General features: G+C 44.5%; 1 protein-coding gene across 2 annotated transcripts in view; it reads right to left on the reverse strand.

The window, feature by feature from the left end:
• The window catches only part of sema6a (sema domain, transmembrane domain (TM), and cytoplasmic domain, (semaphorin) 6A), a 104249-nt gene that overhangs the window by 19736 nt on the left and 66440 nt on the right, over positions 1-18073 (reverse strand). For both annotated transcript variants that reach the window (XM_030104641.1, XM_030104640.1), the window contains exons 8-15: positions 17138-17257; positions 16545-16633; positions 13244-13461; positions 10514-10645; positions 8462-8617; positions 5672-5845; positions 3842-3982; positions 3655-3732 (exon numbers count right to left, since the gene is read on the reverse strand). In XM_030104641.1, the coding sequence (XP_029960501.1) occupies positions 3655-3732; positions 3842-3982; positions 5672-5845; positions 8462-8617; positions 10514-10645; positions 13244-13461; positions 16545-16633; positions 17138-17257 (1108 nt within the window). The remainder of the gene's footprint in view (positions 1-3654; positions 3733-3841; positions 3983-5671; positions 5846-8461; positions 8618-10513; positions 10646-13243; positions 13462-16544; positions 16634-17137; positions 17258-18073) is intronic.

Consider the following 18073-nt stretch of genomic DNA (forward strand, 5'->3'; position numbering starts at 1 on the left):
CTTATTTTCAGTTGACATTTTTGCATCTTTGAGAAAAATGTGGAGCTCATTAAAAGTGTTTAGCATGATTGTTTATCATGTGTTGTTTATTTTCAAGAAAAAAAAAGGGGTCAGACTTTAGGAAGTTGTTGCTGAAAGCCACAAACTCCTTATTTAAAATGGTCAAAGGCCATTTATATGGTTTGTACACAGGTGAGACAAGACCAGTGAAATACACGTTATGTCTCATTTTAGAGGCACAGGTAGGCGCATGGGATGAGATTATTTATTTGGCAAGGTTAGACAAGTTTTATTTATATTCTAGCATTTGTGCCACGTTTGCCCGTCGCTGCATTTGGCTTTGAGCCCATCATCAAATTCAAAAAGTTGAGTTGAAAAGTTTTTTTGTTTTCCTGAAAACATCAATGTGGACAGTTCTTTTTCTTCCTATACACATTATCTGTCATCTTCTTGCAGATCGTTTACCGAGTAGTTAAAACCACATGGGCCTGCACCAAAGCAACGAGGGGTAACCATGCTTGAGGGCCATCATATGACAGAGGGGGAGAGAGTTTTAAGGAGATGTTATTTTCTGATGCAATCTGCACCGAGACCTGTTTTCTCCCTGAAAGACCACCAAGCAGGCAGTAAGGAGATCTGTGAAACAGAGCGGACCAACTGTCAACCGGGATCACAGTCACGCATGACAGCTTTTCACAGTCCTCCTCGTCTCTACTGCCCCCCCGACGACTCCTCCTCCTGCCTGTCCACCCGCGTCTCATCTTCCTCACCCTCCACTGGTCACAATTATAGCATGAAGAAGAATGATTTTCCAAAACAGCACTGCCCACCCTTTGTTCCTTGATCAGAGCCGAACATTTGAACCTGACAGGAACATGGAGACTTCAGGAGGGAAATTCAACTGGATTTTTTTGTTTTTGCAGCACTCAAGGCCAAACACTGCTTTGTGTATATTTATATGCTGGAGATGATTGAAAAATATCCGGCATTCATTTACATTTACATTCACCCCCCTCCCCCCTCCCTCCGTTTGACAGCACCTTAATTGGAAACGGAGACGGTGAATTTTCCCCTCTTGATAACCAATTCCCCTTCAAAATCAAGCGCAAAAACAGCCACACAACAACAAAAGCTGCATCCGCTTTTCAAATCTGGGGGTTCAGCTAATCGGCTTATCTGATTTGCTTATCTACATAGTCGTAATCACAAAGCAGACGCAGAGTTGCACAATTGAACCTGTCTAAGCATGAACACAGTTCAAGAACTCCCAGTATCCACTGGATTTTTCCTTTCAGACGTGGTCACCTCGGTCCGCCGTGCCGTGAAATAACATTTGGCTCCTTTGAAAAACACCAAAAAACCCCTCTCAACCTCCTGGTCACGGTTTCCACTGTAAGTTAATAATAACATTACAGACTGAGGTGAGATTGTTTTGAGATGAATATTACGAGGTCTAAATCCCGCTGGTCTGGAGATGAAGCAGCAATGAGCAGTCCCACTTCAGAAGCAATGTCTTGACACGTGAAAGTGAATGAAACACACCGCGAACCCTGAGCTGAAGGGACCACGTCCTGCAGTGGCTGCAATTCAGCAACAGACGTGCAGTCTGTTCGCATGTGACACTACAGACGGTTCAGCTCAGGGTTACGATCCCACTGCAACCATGTAATGCATATTTAAATGAACTGCAATATGCACGGTACATAACTGGGCCTACTTTTCTATCATCTTGCCTCCTATGTGATTATCATATGAGATGTGTGGTTGCACAGACAGTACTTGGCTTGTGAAATGCAGGTCAAGCATAGATTCCATTAATTATTCATATCAGAAGTGAATGGGAAAAGAGGGACTTAATATACTATCCCTATAGTCGAGGCTTTTTCAATGTCATCTATTCACTCTGATGAATGGATTCGGTTTTAAAAGGAGCAGGCGGCTCACCAGGTGACCAGCCAGCCTGTGGGCATGTTTTCTTTCATAGAAAGGTGTTTCAGAGATTAATAAATAATCATCCGGTGTTAATGTGCTGATCTGACACATTGATTGGGAGCAAAAACCCTACAGTGTGTGTCATTTAGAAAAGACTCTCATCCAGCATGATATGCAATAACACGCACAAAACAGAGGGGTGACCAGAGACCATATTGCAGGAGAGCAGAGTGCAAGCTGTTTATAGTCGGTAGGTATAAGAGGCATTACTCCACATGGGAAAGCTGGCATGCCGGCATCAGAGCCAGATGGAAGAAGAAAGACGGGGTGGAGAGACAGAAAAGAAGGACGGATAAAAATAGATAGATGGTGATAGACATTTGCAGGTAAGAAAACAGAAAGCTGCTGACGTCGATACAAGAAACAAAACAAAAGAGTAGTTCTTTTTTTTTAATGTGATGACGGTAACAGAAAGAAAAAATAGATGTTAAAGAAAGCAGACATGCTTGCATGGGCAAACATTTTGGGAAACAAAGTCCCTTCCCTCCCTGCAGCCCCTCTCCTGTCCAGTCTGGCAAAGGTTTTGAGTAGCCTGCCACAGACCAGCGAGCCCTGCCAGACCTAATCCCCTCCCTCGTTCACTCAGAAATATTGTACAGTAAAGACGTGAGGTCATCTGCCCCCTTAATGCCTCTGTGTCGGCTCCTGCTCCGAAGTGGAAACTCAATCAGAACAGGCCACCGCTCCGGCTTTGCAGAATAATAATAGGATGGATAAAGCGGGTGTGTTTTTGCAGCGCAGTTTTGCGCGAGCATGTGGGTGCATGTGCCTTTTTGGTGTGTTTGGCATGGCAGACCAATCATTTTGCAGCAGGGGGATCGAATTCATTCATCATCAAATGTCCAGTGGCGCACTGGTCCTTTTGTTATGACTTCATCTGTAAAATGTTTTTTCCCACCACAAAACTCCATATGCTGTTTGTTCAAAAAGCATAATCGGGCTCTGTGTCATAACTACAGCCACAAATTACAGTTACCGCGACCGTCAAGCTTTCCCCAGCAGAGCATACCCAACCCCGAGCCTGGGGCAAACAGCGCTTTCCTTCCATTCATCTTTCCAACAGCCCGTTTGGCTGAAGGAAAGTGTGCTATCAAACTATAAAATAGATATGACAAATTGAGAGAACGACGGTGATGGGCATGGGTATAAATTAGCAATAGTGAATATTGAATACAATTCAAAAGAGCATTTTTTCACTAAAATGCTCTAAACACTGTGTGGGACAGGTTAGGGAAGCTTGTCTTTGGAGGTTCACAGGTTTACTGAGGGAAGTGGAGCAATGAGCAAGGCAGCTCCCGAGGCACCACAGAGCTGCAGTGCTTTACTCCAATTAGTCGAGTTAAGCTGAAACGTGCATAAAACTGGTTAAATGCAGACACAACTCTTCCACAAAAAGATCAATTAAATATTAATTCTTTCTTTCTATATTACCAGTGTGCACTGCAGGGTTTTATGCCAAGTGATCCAACTTAATTGATCTTATATGAAAGTTTTGTTTCTTTTAGGTGTTTCAATAATCTGTGACTTTAGTTGTTTACATGTTTCTGGATACAGTGTTCAACATTTTATGGGAAGAAAATCTGATATTCAGAACAATTTTCCCAAGAACTGGATGCTGAAAAAGTTTCAGCTATTTCTAACTTGTCAATGTTTTTTACTTACTTGACGTTTCCAACCACCTGTCTGCAGGCTCCCTCTGACACCCAACCACAGTACGGGTCTCTGGAGGCTATGCAGGACCTGCAGGACATCACAGCCATTGTTACGTTTGCGCGGCGTTTTGCTCTCTCGGAGGGGTTCCAAAATGTTGGGAGGGAGAATGAAGGATAGAGAACAGCAGCAGACTTACTTCTTGCACCGTCCGTGTCTTTCGCAGCGAGACAGCGGCACTTTAACGACACAGGAGGTGAAAGCGACCCACAGAGCATGACTCCTGCTGTCTATCTGCATACCAATGATGCGTTTGTCTTCCACGCCATCTATGCTGCACCTAGAGGGAACAGAAGAATTGATAAAACATTTTTATGTCTCTTTTTCCTGTAACGATTTAGACCCGAGTCTGGCAAAAAAGAAAAACTTGCTGTGTCAAGATGAAGATTTAACAGCTCATTTAGGGAAGAGGCGAGATTAAGATCTGGCAGCAAGACGAACTGTGCGGTTGGGGAGAGCAGAGATAATGCTGGACTTGAGAACACAGGGTCAAGAGCGGAGGGAAGAGATAAAGAGAGATAAAGAAAAGGGGTGATACAGATACTACAGATAAACAGACAGATGGACACAGTGAGCAGTCAGCAATAATACAGCACTTAACTGTAAAATCCACTAACACTGCCCTCAGACCCCTCCGCCCTCCACACGCACAGCATCTTTCCTCCACCCCTGTTGGTCGTCATTGTCTCGGCGGCCCCCGCAGGAGCACGCTCTAATCCCCTCGGGGCGTGTCAAGCATCTTTCTATCCCGTCTCTGCCTCCATCCCTCTCTCCATCCCGCCATCCAGCTCCTGGGACATAATCTCCCCTTTGCCGTGCTGCGGTCCTGCATTAGCGCTCTCAATTAGGGCTTACAGTCCATCTACACTGGGTAATGCGCGGCAGTGCAGCCCGCGCTGATCCAGCCAGCCAGGCAGGGACGCAGGCGAGCAAAGTCACTTACTGTATGAGAGCGAAGCCAGATGGCCGGCAGCCGACCACCGCCTGGCCGCGGCCAGAGAGGAGAAAAGGGACGCGGAGAAGGAGAGAGTGCGGGGAGAGGACAGGAGTGAAGGCCTGCTCCTCATCCTCCACATACGGCCGGTCACATGGACACAGCATGTTGGATAGCAAACAGTGGTAACCTTGAAAGGCCTCCCGTCAAGTCCGAAATTCTTCTTCTGGGCTGTCTAACCCAACAGTGCACTCTGTGCTCTGCTTCTTCCAATTTCTCCACGCTGGTCTTACCGCTGTTCTCCGTCTTTTTTGTGTTTGTGCTGCTTTTTGCCCCCCCCTCATCCATTACTGCTCAGATAAATATTTGTTTTGGCAGGATCAGTCTGTGGCTGATTTTTCTTTATTCACTGACACTCCAAACACACACCAATTCTCAACCAAAGACGTCTGTATTACACACACACACACACACACACACACACTCAAATCCATCCATCCCCAACCTGAATTGTAATGCATTAGTGAAAGGCCAGCTCTGAAGACAAACACAGGCCTCAGTGTTGGTGTGTGTGTGTGTGTGTGTGTTTCCTTTAATCAGCTAACGTTCTGGAGGAGCTGGGCTCCGCTGTGGTTGGGAACCACAGTACTACGTTATCCAGAGCCTCAGGGTCCATGTCTTTAATTTAGTGGCTGTGGTTGGGCAGAGTGTAACCTGATAAAACTCTTTTAAATGATAGAGTAGCCATCTGGCTGGCTGGCTTCGCTGTGCGTCCCGGGTCAGGGGAGCTGACTGGTAGTGATGGAGCTGGTGGGTTGGTGGGTTGGCAGGGTCGGTAAACGTGGAAACATGCAAAATGAAACACATTTTCTCTCAGTAAAACACACACACACACACACACACACACACACACACACACACACACAGATGCATGCATCGACTGGCCTGACTTGGTTTGTAGCAACTGTATCCATGCACCTCTCTATTTCTGTCCGTATCTCACACACGTGCACACGCACAGGCAGAGTCACGTACTTGTCAGGGTTGTAGACGTTGAGCTCCTCCAGGAAAAGGCTGTCATTGAGAAAGCCGTTGCTCATTTTCGCCAGGAATTTGAGGATTATGCCTTTCTCTGACCCCAGGAACACAACGGTTTGGTTCTTATTGGGACCCGCTTCACTGTCCACCACGATGCGCGTCAGGCGATACCTGCAAGGAAAAAGCATTAATTAACCAATCAGTCAGTTACCGATCAGGGGAAAAACATGTTTGCAAATTTGAAAAGCAGCAGATGTTGACGAACATCGCCAACTTCACTGCAATGTCAGAGCTCTGAACTATATCCAAGTGCAAGACTTTTCCACTGCCTCATATTCAAAGATTAGATTTACTTTAATAAAAACTAAGACATCGAGAAATAACAATCAAAAAAATCAACTAAATGAGGTAGCTGTAATTTCCAAGATAATTATGTGAGTCAATCAATCAATTATTGCTCCTTCCGTCAAGAACGTCAGATGTCTAAAAGGGTATAAGGAACAGCAGGGGGACTCCTATTAATCTCATTAATTGATTGCTACATCATTAGAGAGTTACAGAGTGCCACAGGGCCTGTCAGCTACTTTCTAAAAAAAAGAAAAAAAAAAATACCATAAAAAAGTGGTACTTTGTTTCCTCACTAACTGACAGCTGCTTCGCTCGGCACCAGAAACTCCGATCATGACAAACAGATTCAGGTTAACAAATTAGACACCTGCCAGTCACAGAGCGTCGGCTTGGTGCCCTACTGTGCTGGTGGGCGTTACACCAGAAATTCACTTAGATCAAATAGGAAGAAGTGGTTCTATGAAATACCTCTTGAGGCTGTTTATGCGTACTGTGTTTGTGATTCGAGCTGGTACCCTCAGTATCTTTCTTTCCAGGACCAGAGTCAGTTGATGTTATCACTAAGGGTAGCTACTGGCACATCAGAGCACGTTATGCAAATCCTTGCTTTCATGATTTCATGATTTTTTTTTTCTTAATTGAAGGAGATGGGATTTAAAGATTAAAAGATGAAAGCTTATCCAAAAATCTAGAAATTCCACTTTTCCCCTCATTAATGTTTACTTGAATGTTCCCTGTATGAAAATGGGTGAAGAGGTGCACTGTGCCAACAGCGTGATCAGTCTAAAATTGAATTTTTTTAAGAGGCAATGGCAAGAATTTTAACCCTAAGAGAGAACTGCATTCATCCTAAGAGCCTGTTGAGCACCGGAAAAAAAACAAGGACACGGCCTCTTATTCTCTTAACCGTTCCCATTTTCCTTGAATACCTCCTAAAATGCTATGTGACACTCTTTTCATCCGATAAACATTAACAGCAATCCGAAGGTCTGATGTGGTTTCCATCTTTTCAGTCGTAGCGGGAGCTCCCGAGGCCTGTGTCAATGGGATCCGATCCCTACCAAATAATACAATCTCGAGGAATGAGGCATTCACTGTCTTTTCTATTCAGGGTAATAAAAATCACAAAAGGGGGTCTCTGCAGAGTGTTTCCCCCCCTTCTATGTGATCCATTATACCCAGCCAGCTGAGGCCTGTGCCACACAACAGCAAATCTCCAGCCTTTTCAAATCAGAAGAAGAAGAAGAAAAAAAAAAAGCCTCTTGTTGGATATTGGGGTGTCCTCTCTGGGGTGCGAAAAGGATCAAACCCTATTACTGATTTCATTTCCAATTGACTTCAGTGTGAGAATTGTATTCCGCACTGTAACTCTGACGGATTTCACAAAAGGGCCTCACTCCTCCTCTCGACATGAATTCACGGGCTCACGGCGAAAACTCGGGAGCGGCTGCCTTTGACTCGCACGCCACACACTGCGACGAGGTTTTTTTTTCAAATCAAATCCGACGCCGAAGCTGATAACGTGAAGACAGAACCAGTGTCATTCATAATGTAGTCATATGATACAGTGCTAATGAACGCCGAGAACTATGGGGACAAGCGCGATGAAAGCTCGTCAAATTCAAAGGCGGCAAACGACAGTATGTAGGTCAGACCTCAGCAAAGGAGCAGCGAGATGTGATACCATGCAAATAACTTGTAAAACCTATGAAGAATTCTTTATGGAGCTGATCTTTAAAAGTCGTGTTACCACCGCTGAGGCTTGTCAAGGCTCTGGCAGGCTGTCCTAACCTTAAATCTCCAGCAGCTGCGATCCAGAACCAAGGTCCAAATTATAAAGTGAACTTTTTCTTTTTACTCGCAACCAAATGCTCTGTCAGCTGGTTCTGCCGCGCCGAAGGGACGGCGGCGCGCTGTCAAATTCCCCCAGAGGCTGGTGGTAAATGCTTGTGTGAAGTTTAAGTGAAAGCCACACAGACCTTTATGTTCAAACAGCATCAGCCGCCGTGCACGGACTTTCGGGAAATGGGCCCAAATGCAAGAATCTCAAGAGAAAAGCCTATCAGACAACTCCGGTATCTTTCTCTTTGAAATAATCCTCTGACAACTTCAACAAGCGACAGGTTGTGTTCATGTTTTTAATAATGGATTTTTTTTTTCTGTTTGTTTTTCTATAACAAACACATTTCAGTATAAAGATATGAAGAGAACTCAAATTGTTTACTCCGTCTTTATCACAGCGCCAAGCAGTCACTCAGGGAGAACGGCAGCAGCACGGTGCAGACCGGTGTTTCTTTTGCTTTAACAGAAATGGGTCAGCCGCCGGTTTTCTGATGGAGGATTACTGTCTTTTAATGAGCGGCGACACCCTGAGCAGCACTTGATGTAATTATTGTCCCGGGCTGAAGCGGACGGCCATTTGGAGTGTGTGATACTTACCGGACCATGGTCTTGAGAAACCAGGGCCTGTTAGCAATGGAGGGCACGGCCTCGTCCATCAGAGGATGCATTTTGATGAAGTTGAGTGTGTCATCTGGGAACTCGTTGGAGACCTTGTACCTCTCCATGGATGGAGTACCAGCACAGTTACCAGGCCTGCAAATGAGGAGGAGGAAGAGGATTATAATGACGGGGAGAGACGACGGGAGGCAGAAACAAGGTGAGGGGGGGGAAAGAGGAACAAAGTACAAATGAAAAACCACAGCGTTAACTGTTGGGGAAATGAGCGATTTTTCATGCCGCGAGTCCCTGCGGGGGACAGAAAGTTTAACTTTGCGAAAAAAAAAAAGAAAAAAAAATCAATGACTGTGCAGCTTTAAATGACGTGACTTTCACTCTGAACGGCTTTGGTCAAATCGGAGGACAGGAGATGTCTCTTTTCCATGGCTTCAGGGCGAGACACTGAGACATCCCATCTATCTGATCCTTTTACAAGGAGTTGGTGAGCTTCTTGTAAAAGGGAAGCTGCTTTTGATAGCATATCCCCTTTGCAGGCATCTCACCTCGGAGCTTGTAAAAGCTCTTTACTGCGTGGTCTTTGATACCCTGCCACAGCACGTAATCCACAGCAGGTCCTGGAGATATTAGCCTGTTGCAGCTGAATATCAGACAATATCAATATGCGAAGGCCAAACTCCAGAAGTGTGTACATTTATTTCAGAAATGATATGATTTGTATGCATAAGTGTCGAATAATGAAGAGAAGCCACACGACTCTATTATGACTTCATCAATTTTTTAAGCAAGACAGAGAGTAGGCAGATTGCAGAAAAATAATTTTTTCTTTTAAAAGTGTGAATATGCTGGAAAAACTGGAGCACTAAAGTGAAAATCTGACAATTTTTTTGTTTGTTTTTGCCCAATCAAGGCAGAGCTTTTACTAACCTGAAATAATACTTAAGAAAACATTTTCCAGCTGAGTGCTGCTCATGTTGATCTCTCTATTACTAATTAACCACCAGGACATGAAAAGCCAGTCGTCATTACAAAGAAAATGTGACCAAAATCATTTTTTCAATAAAAACAATTCTGAGCGGTAGCTACATTTGTGCTCGTGCGCATATGGGCAGCAGAACGGAAACAGACATCTCTTAAATACGAAAATCTGTAAATGATTCAGAACGAGATTGTAACACATGGAGGAACAGTCTGCTGCGGGGCCAGACCTGGGTGGCTTTGTTACAACTCTCCGTCTGTTTCTCTGCAGATAAAAGGTCTGAACACACCACAGGACGGAAATGAAATCAATCACATCAATTACAACAAAAACAACGGCGAGCGGATTCGTTAATTGCGACATCTGACACGTCGCATTGCTGAATGGAAATACCCGATTATATGCCAACTAAGGTAAAAGTATATATATAAAAAGAGAGAAAGAGAGAGAGAGAAAGAAAGGGAGAGAGAGAGAGACAGGGTACCAACAATTATCCTCTCCCGGATCTTTTTATATTTTTAATTCTTGGGATAGTAGAGTAGCTCTTAGCACACTAATTAGCATGCAGTAGATGGGAGATTGATCAGGTCGGTACATTTGTGGAATTAGCCAGCCATCTGTAAAATGATGTCATGCTTCATTTGTTAATACTTGTGTACGGAGGGGGGGTGAGGTAATGGGTGCGCATGCAATGTGTGAGTGGGAGGCAATGTAATGTCATTTAGAGAAGACTCTCATGGGGATGTAATAACCGTAATGGAGTGAGTAAAACAACGCGCGGATGCACGAATAAACGGCGCAACATCAGTTAGAGATGTGGGGAGATGAACACATTGAGATTCAACAAGTCGTATACATGAAGTGGAGGGTCACATATGGTGGATGAGTAGGAGAACACACACACACCGGGAGCAGGAAGAAAGGGAAAAAAAGTGTGTGTATGCGTGAGAGAGAGAATGCAAATGAGTAAGGGTTAAATCATGTGAGTGCTCACGTGTGTGTGTGTTTGCGTGTGTGTGTGTGTGTCTCCTCTGGTTAATTAACCGCTGCCGTACCTTGGCTTGGGAACCTTCTCTTCAGGAAAAGGCGTCCAGGTGGAGTCTGGGGATTTCTGCTCTTTGAAACGCCCTGTGAACGTGTTGGCCACCTCCGCCATGTCATAGGCGCACACCGCAGAACCTGGAATACTGCCACCGCACACACACAGAGACACACACACACAAACACACGCACACACACACACACACACTACATAAACAACCTCCTTCACTGAACATATCAAAGAAACACCTTGCCAATTCGGGACTATCACCAGGGGACAGGAAAACAAGAGTTACAATTCCCTTTCAGTTGGGTTAAATCCCTCGAGGGGAGCTTATTTTAGCTGTTGCATGTTTACACTGGGCGACACAGTCAAACTTTGAAAGCTGTCAAGGGTTTGCCAGATATTTAAAAAAAGTTAAGAAAAAAACAACAAGGGTGGGCTCAAATTCTTTTTCCACACTTTTTTTTTTTTTTTTTACAAATAGTCCCATTTGATAGCAAGATTCTCCCAATTCTTAACACCTCTATGCCTATTATTCCACCAATTTACAAGGCTGTGGTTAACTGCAAGCACGTAAAGAAAGAAAACATCCTATATTGATACTTGGCATATTTCAAACAAACATTGCGCATGCTGTACAATATTCATACAACATTAGATTATCTTGCAATGAACACACAAATGCACAACAGCTACAGGACAGTTATGCCAGAAAATTGAGAATTCCTGTCTCATATAAACACACGGTCTCTTGCCGGTCCTGATATTAAGCAGAGCGAAGCTCACAAAGTGCAGAAGCTGCTTGATGAAGACCAGACATTACTCGCATTCTCTGATGTCTGGAAACTACACTGACAAACGACTATGAAGGCATTTTACAAAAAGTAAAGCTGTGCAACTCTTGGAACATGTTTAAAACCTAAATGACATGTTTGTGAGGTTTTGTGGATGTCTCAAGACTTTTTTGGGAAACCTTTTCGAGGTATCCTTCAGCACTTAGTCTCAGCCCACTGATTCAGGGGCTTCAGCGCTATAGCGGGTTGGTTGCTGTTGTTTGTTGCAATCACAAAGAATTTTTAGGGTAAATCAGTCATTTAGCAATCACATCATAGCTACTAATTAAACAATTACTCAGCTGTTAGAGTCCCATTTATTTCTTCTCTTCTGTGCACAGTCAACAGCTGAAACTTGCCGTTCTCAGTGCTCTGGTGCGCAACGATTTCTGGGCCTGTAGTCCCTTTGTTTTGGCAAGAAATCATGCAGGAGGTAGGACAAAAAAATGTCAAAGCGCCTCTGTTGGGAGTGGAGATAGGGACACTGCTTCAAAGTTATCGAGCACGTGGATAAAAAGGTGACAGTAAAGCACAGACAGTGCAGGCAGCCAAGCCTCCGTCTAGAGCCACCAGCTTCGCCTGAAGCATTAAAGGAGCCTGTCAAGACGCAGACATTTTTTACGTTACTTCACTGAGTAATCAATGGATCAGTGTGTATACCGTGCAGACTGACCCTCATGAGGACACACAATCCCAGACTGGGTTTCCCCAAAAACCCCGAGGCATAGAAATTTCCTCCACTGTCGGGCTCATGATATGAACAACAGATTATCTTATTATTGCGTTTCGTTTTAAGGGGAAAAGCGTGGCTCTTGTGATAGCGGCGGAGCTCAGACTTCTCTCTGTCGGTGTGAAATCATCACATACCAGATCACTGACTCACTTTTCTATTTTCGAGGCACAGAGAAATAAAAACTGTGAACTGTTTACAAAGAGAGGGAAATTCTTTTTCTCTTTTTTTTCCTCCGCTGGCTAGATTTTCTCGCAGTTGCATCATGGGTTAAACTCATCATGGAGACATCAGGGAGACAAGCGCACACAAGGGCAGTATTATCGAGAGCAAGGTCAGAGAGCTGTTAATTCTTGGCTTAGCTAATAAATTACAGTAATTACCCTCTGCAGTGGATATGTACAGAAAGTTAGACAGTCGTACGTCTGTTTTTATCAGGCTGCTAACAAAGCAGATAGACGGGGGACGAGCCAACCGAGTGAGAGAGCGGCGGCGCTGTGCTGCGAATCGGGCAACTATCCAGAGGAACCCAGAGCTGCCGACTGTCTGAGCGCGCTCCCTCTAATTTCACCCCCAACTATGAAATGGAAAATTAATACGAGGATCAAAACTGGCGCTTATAGAAATTTTCAGAGGCATTGCTTCATTGGGTTTTAATGTCCATTAACCATGCTCAATTGCGTTGTCACAAGCAATTGTCTTATCGGCTAAAAAGCAGCCATAAAATGGAAAATTACAATATGTGTGAGCTATCAGCCAAGCTCTGTGGCTTTGTGGTAATTTTCAATTTAGATAAAAAACTTCCATTGCCGGCTAATATGAAAATCGGTTCTGAATGTGAATGGCAGAAAGAGGAAATGAGATTAAACACCTGCGTGTCAAAAGGGCAGCGAAACGGTTTGATGGAGGGTGTAAATGTTGACCCAGGAGACAGAAAGTGCAGATCATGAGGAGGGAAAAGGCTTCCAGTGCTACCAAAGGTCAGACTGTCATCATGTTGATGAATTGAGGGCATTTCTAAAAACTATTTCACGCTGCGGAAAGATAATCAGGTTAATAAATGGAAAGTGCGAAGCAGCTGTTGACACATGTTGTAGACACCTGGGAAAAGCTGAAAGAATGTACCACAAAAACTAGTTTAAAAATAAAAATCAATGTTTTTAATTTTATATGGTACCTGTTATACGGCGTGGAAAAAGTCGCCATCACCACATCCCTCCCGTTGATGTGAATGACGTCCGTCACAGCCTGCAAAATGTTGAAGTAGAAGTGGGAGTCGCCGGGGATGGAGCAGTTCAGCCGGGACTTGAGAAACGAGGTCCACTGCTTCTCCAGGACGCGCGGCGAGCCGCCCCGGTCGTTCTTGCAAACCCTCGCCACCCGAGGAAACACCACCTGATCGGGAAAGCAGCCGCCGATTTATCATTGTCACGCTGTTTGATGGCGACTTTAACAAAAGAGATCCTAATTTATGCAACATGAAGCAGCATTTACTGAGGCAATTCATCATATTTTGCAGTGTTCCTTTTGGAATGCTTCACAGGACTTTTGTTACATACAGATTTCTCCAGGAAGTGTAAGCGGATGGAGGGAAGGACTTTCCTTTACAGAAACATACAATTTCGCAACCTTAAACTATCACTGGCACAAACTCATCTTCAGGAGTGCATTCACATCATCTTGTGGTGATATAGAGGCAAACTGCTGTCACTAACATTATAATATCAAATCTGATTTAAAATGACTTACAGGTTTGACTTTTATTTCCTTTCTTAAGATCCATTCGCTCACAGACATTTCAGACAGAAACTGCCAGCATTTAAAACAAATCTGCTTCAAAAGCTGCTGCATAATTTTATGCCAAAGAGTCTTTTCTTGGCCTCCAAACCTTTTCAATTGGTCGCTCGGATAAATCTCCAGTGAAAAGCAGGTATTACTTTATTTTATAACATCGCTCACTAACAGAACTTCAGAGATTTTGAACTCTCAGAGCCTGGTCTATGATATATTTGCATGTTTAAAAATGGACACAGACAGATTCTGATAGATCGTTAAATTGTGCAATGTGTTTTACAATGTCAGAAAATGTTTGTGTTGTTAATGACTGCATCTGTTTTTAATCAATTTAGAAGCAAATTGCCTCAAACTGTGCAGCAGTGAGACTGCTGTTATTGTAGTGAGAGATTATCTTCCATATTGCATTTTTAGTGTTCATTTTTTTCCGTCACTCCATTATGTCTGATAACTTTTCCTGATAACAACTTCACAATATCAAATTTCATTCTGTGCTTGTACAGACTCGGCCCTGCATCCGATCACTCCATTGTAAACGTGAACAAACACGTGCAGAAACACTGATGTTTGTGAAAGAGAGTGATCAAGCAACAGGCTGAAGTCTGGTGAAATAAAAATGCTGCAAACAGACAGCGAGCCGTGCCTCAAGCTGCTGGACTGGTAGTTAATATTAGCTGAGCTGGAAAGTCTTGCTGCACCTTCCTCGAGGTTAGGCCATGAAATTTGCAGAGCATCAACTTTTCTTTTGTTTAATTATTCCTTTCTGCAGAGCTTCCAGTGGGTAGACATAAGATACCCATATCAGTTGTATATGAATTAGTCATCTAATCCAGCAGATTAGAATCCAGTTAAAGGGTTAACATCTTCAACGGGCATGAGTCTATAAAGGACCCCGGGAAAAAAAATGTGGAAAAAAAAAACACATTTCACATTTCAATACGAACTGTGCAGACTGTATTTTGTGAGGAGTGAGAATGTGGAGGTGAGAATGTTTTTCTCAGCTTGTGTTTCAACACTCATGAAAAAAAAAAAAAAAAACTCCGAGGGGGATTAAAAAGTTTAGAGAAACTTTACCCACAATGCTGACTGGAGGCTCTCTTTGGCTCACAGTCTTTCGGAGACTTCGAAATCTAACGTTTCATCACTTTGCAGTGAATTAAAGAAAGAGGTGTAAATGGACACGTTTGATATGCTGTTAAAGAGTCAGCAACTGGCAGCACAAGGTTTAACCATAACTTCAGATCAGAGCCAGAGCTGTAATTATAACTCCGCCGTAAGATCATGTAGCCAGTATTGTAATTAGCTGTTGTCACACTATACTTAACAGCTATAAATCTATCCCTGACCTGAAATTGACGGTGTGAATGGGAGCAAACATGCATTTAAACTCGATCCCTGCAGACACACACACACACACACACACACCCACACGCAACCGCACGCACACCCGCGCCCATGTACACAGCAACAGTCCTTCCCTTTACCTCTGAGCAGCGTGCAATGATTTTCTCTTCAAATTAAAACACAACATACGTTCTATCTCGCGGTAAAACAAGTCTGTTCGCAGTGAAATTGTCGAGGGCTGCGATTAAGGGAAACGTCTGCGGCGGAGCAGGTGAGACTGTCACCTCAACTCGAGTGCTGAATTATGCCACAGCTTGCTCTCCGCGGCTCGGTGTCACGTTTCCGCGCAGGCTTTATCTGCGCGCTGCTCGGGCACAGGCAAACAACCGCTGCAGATCGTCGCACGGACTTCCAACAGATTGGTTATACAGAACAAATACTTCAGTCGAGCCTCGATAGCACACACACGCAATGAAATATTCATCAGTTTATATTTTACCGGTAACAATGTAACCAGTCAACATTAAAGCAAGTGCAAAACCTGCCACGGTGGATTTATCAGCTGACCATAAAGCACGGGCGGCTGTTTACATTGTCAGCCGAGGCCATTGAGCTGTGTAATAATGAAGAGATATCAGTCACTAAATGTTAAATTGCTCTCCGTGCAATCAGCTCGGCCGCCACATGCATAATTATACTGACATAGCTTTCAAAACACTGAGCAGATTGAGAGGCCTGATCTGTATTCATGCTCTGCGCAACACATGGCTGTCACTTCTGGCGGTGAATCCATTATTGCCGTGTTTCTTGTTACCTCCGCTCGGTTCTCATCTGGTCCCACCTCGCTTTTTCACTCTCTTTATCCCCCTCTCTCATGTTTTGTGTTTCTGCTCCTTTTTTTTCCACTAAAGTATACATTGAGAGAATGATTTCTCCAGCATCTTTTGATCTACCTGCTATTCCATTAAAAAAAATCCAGCGCAGAATCTAAAACCAAATTGTGAAAGTTACAAAACATGGAGCTGACAGGTCAAGTGGGTGCGTTGGGGGAACGACGCGGACGTGCGATCCAGGTGCTATATTTAGGCTGGACAATGGGATGTCCAGAAATCCATACAGTTCCTTTTTGATTCTATTTTAGGTTCCACGTCCTTCCCGGTGTTTATCTACTGCTGAAAAATTCTTTGGCCACTTTTCAGCTCCTGAAAGCCTTCTTCCAGTTATGTGATACACCCATATCCTGTTAGTTTCCTTCAGCACTTCCCCAATTCTCTGTGTAAATAGGAAGTCACCTCTGATTAGGGTTCAAACAATAGCAGATGAATCGGGCCCATGCTTACCTTTCCCATTGTGTTGTATTCCATGGCAATTTCCCGAAAGAAGAAGTAGATGAAATCCCCATAATCGACTGCCTGGACGAAATACGGCTCTGCGGGAGGAGGAAAAGAAATAAAAGAAAATATGAGTGAAAATCATGCTTTACTGAGACAAAACACTTCTGACACCATATTTCACTGTAAACAGACAGAATATCTGTCATATTATGCAGAAACGCACTGCCTGTGAGCCTCCAGAGCCTCCATCTATCATCCATCATATCAGCGAAACAATTTGCATGTGAGAAAAGATGAATCTCTCCATTGAGCTTTTTACGGGCTGGACTGGCGCTCGCTTACCCCCCGGGGCAGAGCAATTTCAACTCTACTTGAGCAGGTTGGCAAAATGACTGGATCAAGCCGAGCGTGCGGCATTAACATAAGTGCTCTGTGCTTTGTATCTTTATTCATACACAAAAGGGACGCTTGCACCATAAATCATAAATCGCTCGAAACGCGCACACGTGGTCAAGCATGCACGGGTTTGTTTTGCAGCTTTGTCCGTCGGCTCGGCGCTCCGCAGCCACCGGGGCTCTGTTTGCGTGTCCCACACTCACCTTTCAGCCATTTGGAGTCGTGTTTGACAGTGCGCAGAGTCGGGCTGTCTCCAAGGCTACGATAGATGACCGCATCGATCGCGAGAAAGTCTGTTACGGTGGCCGAGTACAGCTTGCCATCTGGAGAGGGAACACGGAGACAGAAAGAGCAATAAGGAGGAGGGATGGCGACAAAGACTGGCGACAAGTAAAGAGAGAGAGACAGAAAGGGCCGTAAAAAGTGAGAAAAAGGTGAAAACAGTGACATTAAATCAGGGGAGGAACACATAAAGCCACTCTCGGATTCCCCTCTGTTGCTGGAAACACAAACATGTTTCGGATGGCTCAGGACCATGTAAAGTGCGGGAATCCGAGAAACCTTGGGGGGGAGGGGGGGGGGGGGGTGGGGGGTGCTTTGATGGACAACAAACAGGCTGTACACACACCCTCAAACATGCTGCACGTTTGTAATCGCCAAGTCTTGCAAACACTCTTCGCAGGCACAAACAATGAAGTCCTGCACAAACGCGTACACAGAAACCCACAATCGCACACCGACATGCACGCGCACGCGCACACACGCACCAGGCTGACCTCAGCCTGCCTGGGCCATAACCACAGTGGAAACTCAAACTGCATAATTGAAAGGAGAGCAGTCAGAGGAACCCTCTTGATTACTCAGTGCTTCCAGCTCTTTTCAGGCAGCCTCGCTGCACATTAACTGGCCAGGCTGGGCATTTACTCCTCGTCCCCCGCTTTAAGCTGGCAGGCACAGCTCATCAATACCGCCATAAATCGGCTGAACTGGATGTCTTTAGCAGCTTGTGGCTCCGTTGCATCACAGGAATCGCACCCCGCCAACGGAAAGCTGACTCACTCTGGCCCCATCCGCTGTGACTTATTTATAATCGTACGCGTTTTGATGGAAAGTAAATGGGAGACGGAGAGAATGACAGA

This window comes from Salarias fasciatus, chromosome 12 (assembly GCF_902148845.1).
Source record: "Salarias fasciatus chromosome 12, fSalaFa1.1, whole genome shotgun sequence".
Lineage (NCBI taxonomy): Eukaryota > Metazoa > Chordata > Actinopteri > Blenniiformes > Blenniidae > Salarias > Salarias fasciatus.